The sequence below is a fragment of the Octopus bimaculoides genome, chromosome 1 (genome assembly GCF_001194135.2).
Source record: "Octopus bimaculoides isolate UCB-OBI-ISO-001 chromosome 1, ASM119413v2, whole genome shotgun sequence".
In the NCBI taxonomy this organism is placed as follows: Eukaryota; Metazoa; Mollusca; class Cephalopoda; order Octopoda; family Octopodidae; genus Octopus; species Octopus bimaculoides.
In genome coordinates this window covers 192,857,075-192,863,958 of record NC_068981.1, presented here as the reverse complement: position 1 = coordinate 192,863,958, position 6,884 = coordinate 192,857,075, and the positions used below count along the sequence as shown (strand labels likewise).

General features: G+C 37.5%; 1 protein-coding gene across 1 annotated transcript in view; it reads right to left on the bottom strand.

The window, feature by feature from the left end:
• The window catches only part of LOC128249593 (uncharacterized), a 41,649-nt gene that overhangs the window by 21,025 nt on the left and 13,740 nt on the right, over positions 1-6,884 (bottom strand). The window contains exons 4-6 of the mRNA XM_052973551.1: positions 6,340-6,506; positions 4,388-4,467; positions 1,777-1,827 (exon numbers count right to left, since the gene is read on the bottom strand). Coding sequence (XP_052829511.1) covers positions 1,777-1,827; positions 4,388-4,467; positions 6,340-6,506 — 298 coding nt within the window. The remainder of the gene's footprint in view (positions 1-1,776; positions 1,828-4,387; positions 4,468-6,339; positions 6,507-6,884) is intronic.

Below are 6,884 nucleotides of genomic sequence, written 5' to 3'. Positions count from 1 at the left end.
ATTATAAGTGGCCTATACTCCGCGTTGGAGGGTTAAAGGCAAGAAAGAAAAAATATTATATATATATATATATATATATATATATATATACACTTGTATAATGAGAGACATTGTGTGGGAGTATGGAGAGAGGTCATTTGATATGCTGGAAATAACAGCAAAAGTTTCATTAACTGTTGATTTACTTGATCAGAGCCAACTTGGGAAAAAATAACAGCAATAACATGAAATGTCTAGGGAAGTCATGGTTTATATACATGTGTGTGTGTGTGTGTGTGTGTGTGTGCGAATAAATACATACACTCATATGTGTGTGTGTGTGTGTGTGTGTGTATATATACACACACACACACAAATATGCACCCACACACTCATACATATACACACACACACACATATATATACACACACATACATATATATATACACACATGCACATAAATATACACACACATACATATATACATACACACACACATACATGTACATACATATATAAAAAAAGAGAGATGACAAAGGAACGAATGATTATCTTATGAACTTCATTAGCTAACAGCTGTTTCTGCTGAATAACACCTTACAGCTACATCAGAGCCTCGAATATGAATTGCAATTTATTTGGGAAGGAATTACATTGGTGTCTATATAAGGAACAGCATTAACAACAAGAGAAGAAGTCAATACAAATATATGTAAAAAAAGTATTTGTCCAAAATGTAATTAGACGTGTTAATGGAAATATATGTATAAATACATATGCTGGCAATCTGAGGCACCCACACATACCGAAAGACACACACACACACACAAGATCCCAATTCACAAACACACAGAGACACACACACACCAAAGTATATATACACATGGTAAAAGCCTTGCTAGGTCAGATTGGAGTCTGGTATAGCCTTCTTATTGCTAATGTCGTCTTCTTTGATAACTTTTTGGTAAATAAATATGTTGATTGTCTTTATTCTTTGTGTGTTCACTGTACTGTATTGAAGAAAACGGTTATGTAGCCCGTGCTCATCATTCTCTCCGTTATCTGGCCTGCCACGAAATAGGTTTGGTGACCCCTGATGTAACCCATTCTAGCATGGAAATAAACAAGGCTAATAAAACAAAAGGGCAACAATTAAATACTTGCAAGACATTTTTTAGTTTGCCTTTCAACCAATTTTGTTAATCCACTTGCCTTATCGTAATTAATAGCAATTATAATTAGCAAATATTATAATTTTTACTGTGGTATCATCTTCTATCTTTTATCTTTTATTTTACTCAGTCATTAGTCTGTGACCATGCTGGGGCACTGCCTTGAAGAATTTTTAGTCAAACAAATGAATCCTATCACTTATTCTCTTTTTAAGCCTGATGCTTATTCTATCAGCTTCTTTTGCCAAACTACTAAGTTACAGGGATGTAAACAAACCAACACCAGTTGTTAAGCAGTGGGAGTGGAGCGAGGGAAACACAGATGCAAACACACACATACATGCATGCATGCCACTGGCTTTCTTTCATTTTTTGTCGACTAAATCCACTCACAAGGTTTTGGTCAGCCCAAGGCTATATTAGAAGACACTTGCTCAAGGTACCATGTAGTGGGGTACTGAACCTGGAACCACGTGGTTTGGGAAGCAAACTTCTTACCATATAGCCATGTTATTAATCATCTCCAAATATTAAAATTCCATTCTGTCTTTTCCAGCAATGGTAGAAATAGATGTCAAACAATCTTGAAAATATGTGTGAATAAAAAAATGTTATCTAACTCACGAGATTTACGTTTCTGTTCTTTGTTCTCACTTGTACCAGTTCCAGAATGTTCTGTTGATATTGAATTATTTACATGTATAATTGCAAGTACATATATAATTGAAGTGACATCTCTCCCACCAAACCACTTTTTATTGATAGTCCATTCTTCACTCTTTCCATCAATATTCATTACCTTTTCTTGTATCTCTCTCTCACTCTGCCCCATGCTCAACCTTTAACTCCACATCTCATTACCCTATCACTTATGCCTTCATTACTCCCCTATCAATTGTATTATTCTACTGTAAGAAATGGAAGCAGATCCTGCCACTATATACCAATGTTTCTCAACCTTTCTACCTTTGCGTAACCCTTAAAATAAATCACATGTCTCAAGGAACCCCTGCACAAAAAAATTATATACCATATCATTCTTATATTTTTTCATCGTAGTTCACATAGTAAATATATATATATATATGACACAAGAGTGTAAGTGCCCTGAGAGAAATGTTGGACACAGGAAGCATCGGATGTGGCATGCAAGAGAGACGTTTGTGTTGGTATGGTCATGTACTACAGATGGATGAGGAGAGCTGTGTGAAGAAGTGCCACTCCCAAACAGTGGAAGGAATCCAGGGTAGAGGGAGACCCAGGAAGACATGGGATGAGGTGGTGAAGCATGACCTTCGTATGTTGGGACTCACAAAGGCAATGACAAAAGACCGAGACCTCTGGAGATATACTGTGACTGAGAAGACCTGGCTAATAAAGTGAGTTCACAGCTGTAACCTACACCAGTGTCGTATAACCAGCCCACTCAAAACTTCCTTGGATCGTAGGGTGACATGCCGTGTTTGAGGAGACCTATTGAGTCAAGTACATCAAAGTCAAATCAAATCACAATCAAATGGAAATTGTAGTTGTGATCCCCGTGCTGGTGGCACGTAAAAAGCACCATCCGACTGTGGTCGATGCCAGCCCCCTCTGGCCCCTGTGCCGGTGGCATGTAAAAATCCCCCACTACACTCTCAGAGTGGTTGGCATTAGGAAGGGCATCCAGCTGTAGAAACACTGCCGGATCAGATTGGGGCCTGGTGCAGCCACCTGGCTTCCCAGATCACAGTCAAACCGTCCAACCCATGCCAGCATGAAAAACAGACATTAAATGATGATGATGATGATGATATTACGATCATGAAATTAGCATTAGCTTATCTCACTCTTTCTAGCAGAACCCCAAGGAACCTTTTGCAGAGCCTTAGGGTTCGGGGAACCCCAGTTGAGAAATGCTGCTATATACCATATAATATCATTCTCTACGCGGTCAGTCACCACTCCCTCTCCCTTGTACTACTTATTCCACATTGTAAACATTTTCTTCTTGTGAATTTACCATGTCCACCATTATTACTTCAGTCAAATTCTACAGTTTCACTTTCATAAATTATACACCCTGACACATTCTCTTTTTTTAGAACAGAGTATATACATTATCAACAGTACGTATACATTAAGTATGATACACAAATGTCTGTTTTAATTAAATACTGTCTCAATTGTGTAAAGTGGATTTTTATTTAGTTGGGCAACTGTTTGCAACATCAGTGAATGTAGTTCTATATTTAAGAGATGAGAAATTTTGTATATTATTTACATTATTTACGTTATATACATTTGACGGATATTTGTCCTCATCTTGTTTGTTGTTAACACATTTCGGCTGATATACCCTCCAGCTTTCATGAGGTGCCTTGGGCAAATTTCGAACCTGGGTTCTCATTCCTAAGGTATTTTACAATGTTGTTGTTGTTGTTATTATTATTATTATTATTATTATTATTATTATTATTATTATAATTATTTTTATTTTTCAGGTCACTGCCTGGAATCGCCATATGCCCGTGGGCATATGGCGTAGTTGTTAAGAGCGCGGGCCACCAACCAAAAGATTCCAAGTTTGATTCCAGGCAGTGACCTGAATAATAATAATAATAATAACGACGACAAATACCTTAGGAATGAGAACCCAAGTTCAAAATTTCCCCAAGACACCTGATGAAGGTTGGAGGGTATATCAACTAACAACAAACAAGATGAGGACAAATATCCATCAAATGTAAATAATGTAAATAATGTATATCAGTGAATGTTTTATTCACTTTTACCTATATTAGACACAATAAATTCTCATCCAAGCATGTAGCTTGTTGTGAACATGTGCCATTGAAAAGGCCCCCAAAAAAGGCTGAAATGCATTTTGCACTTTTACTGGCCACTACTGGGACAAATTTTCATCTCTCTCTCTCTGATATTTATCATGTTTTTAACACAGTAAATCCATAACAGATGTTACTTCAAGACAAATACTGCAACAACTGGACTATCAACAGTGTATATACATTTAGCATGATATGTAGATGGCTGTTTTATTCAATAAATGTTTAGCAAATGTTTGTCAGGAATTCTCTGTGGTTTGTGATTTAGCATTCACCAGCCCCAGCATTCCCAGAACATCTGTCAATACCAAACTCTTCTGTGTACTAAATATTGCACTTATAATCATTACGCCTTTGAAGTTATTACAATAGCAAAAATCACTTTGGTAACATAAGCTAAAAGCTCTTACCTTTCAGAATTTGGTTGGTTTCAAAATCCATATTTTTATCTGTGGCCAAAGTAGCTGCTGGAGAACTTGGCACGACTGTTCTGTAAATGTATGGGACATATTAGTGAAGGGGGCTGAAGAACTTGGCTTCTTCACAACTGTTCTGTAAATGTATGACATATATCAGTGAAGAGGGCTGAAGAATAATTTGGCATGGAATATATTATTAAAGGGGGCTGGAGGATTTGGCATATTCACAAGTATTCTTTGAATATATATGGGACACATTACTGACAAGATTGCTTGGTGTGTTCATATACATTTGATAAAATTATGGAAACTGCTTTCTTTCCCATATTAACCAATCTCAAAATCAAAAGAAGACAAAATTGAAATCTCTTGGATGTTGGTTAGTGTTAAGTCAGCCGGTCCAGTAAAACTTTCATTAAAGACGTTCCAATTGAGACCATCCCATCTTTCATCCAAACAGTGCATCTGGGACTTCATCATCCACTGTGTCTTTCCTTGTTGTCTATACCAGGTCAGCCCTAATTCTACAGAACTGTGATCAAAAACATTCCAAATGTGACTCTCTCACCTTTTATCAGACATAGAGAATCTAGGATTGTCTCATGTATTCTTCTATGTGTTTGCCGCTTAGTCACAAGTCAGTCCAGATCTTACAGTACAATAAACAAAGACAAACCAAATGTGACTCTCCCATCAGAACAATATATCTTGACTTACACTATCTAATGCATCCTTCAGTTTCATACGATAATGAGTTTTAAGGAAGACTTGGTTGCTATTTCTAGTTGATCAATCATCAATGTATAGGCCCCTTTGTTAAGCTCATTCCTCTAAATCAGTATTTCTCAACTTTTTTACCCCTGTGTAACCCTTAAAATAATTTCATGTCTCAAGAAACCCCTGCACAAAAATATCGTATACCATATCTTTCTCATATTTTTTTCATTGTAGTTCATTGTAAATGTTACTGTCAATGGCACCTGTGCCCAGCATCGCCTTCCTGGCACTTGTGTCAGATGGCATGTGTAAAGACATTTGAGCGAGATCGTTGCCTGTGCCGCCGAACTGGTTCCTGTGCAGGTGGCATGTAAAAAACACCGTTTTGAGCGTGGCTATTGCCAGTACCGCCTGACTGGCCTTCATGCTGGTGGCACGTAAAAGCACCCACTACACTCTCAGAGTGGTTGGCGTTAGGAAGGGCATCCAGCTGTAGAAACTCTGCCAAATCAGATTGGAGCCTGGTGTAGCCATCTGGTTTGCCGGTCCTCAGTCAAATCGTCCAATCCAAGCTAGCATGGAGGGTGACTGCTAAACGATGATGATGTAGTTGGGGATGGTCATGTTGCCAGTTTAGCCAATAAAAATACACACACTATATATTTGGTGTTCATTTGCTTCAGCTTTATTTTATATCAATCGTATTTCGGCCAGAGTTCTTTCGTCACACATCTGTGACCTCATCAGTGGTCTTTTGCTTTCTTCTTTCTTTTTTTTTTGTGTCTAAGAGACAGAATAAGACACAGGCCCAACAACTTGAGAATACACCAGAATGTGGCCCACACAAGCTTATGCAGCGCACAAGGAACGGAGACTTGGTATCCCCTCCCACAGACAAGTCTAGCAGGATGTTGATAGACAGCCCGCTGAACCACATCCAAGGCAATGCAATCCCACATTGCCAATGAACACCAGACATATAGTGCGTGTGTTTTTATTGGCTAATGACTGAAACAAGTAAAAGAGAAAAAAGATAGAATGCAATCTAGTGCTTGGTTCTGTCATAGACATTAGATGCTGTTGCTGCTGCTTCTGATACTGATAATGATGATAATGATGATGATGATGATGATGAGTCTTTTAATTATTGAAGTCAGTGAAACTGGACAATAAATGTGAAGATACAATTAATTAAAAGTTTAATATATCAAAGACTGACAAGTTACCTCTTCGAATTCTGAGAGCGTAAAAAATTTCTCTGGCCATAATCTGATCTTAGAGATTTACGTGACATTCGGTCCAAGGGCTGCCTGACATCACGCCAAAATATTTTGGGATGTAAGTCTTTAGGATAAACAAAGTCTGGAAGATCCGGTTCACTTTTCAGCACAATCTGAAAATATTGAAATATATTCTAAAGACATTCGTTTTATAAAATTTCATTTTTATAGATTTCATTTTTATAGATTAAATTTTTATAGATTTAATTTTTGTAGATTAGATGAAGTTATTTTCTTTTCGGTCAGATATTAGCTTATAGTTTGAAACATCAAATAATTCTCGATTGAGAAACATGCCATATAAGGTAAGGAAACCAATTATCGAATGGTGATGATGATGATGATGATGATGACGACGATGATGATGATGATGATGACAACGATGAAAATATGTGTGTGTAGCGAAGACTCAGGTGAAATTCCTCGATGATGATGACGATGACGACAACAATGACGACAACAATGATGAGGAGGAGGAGGAGGAAGGGGGC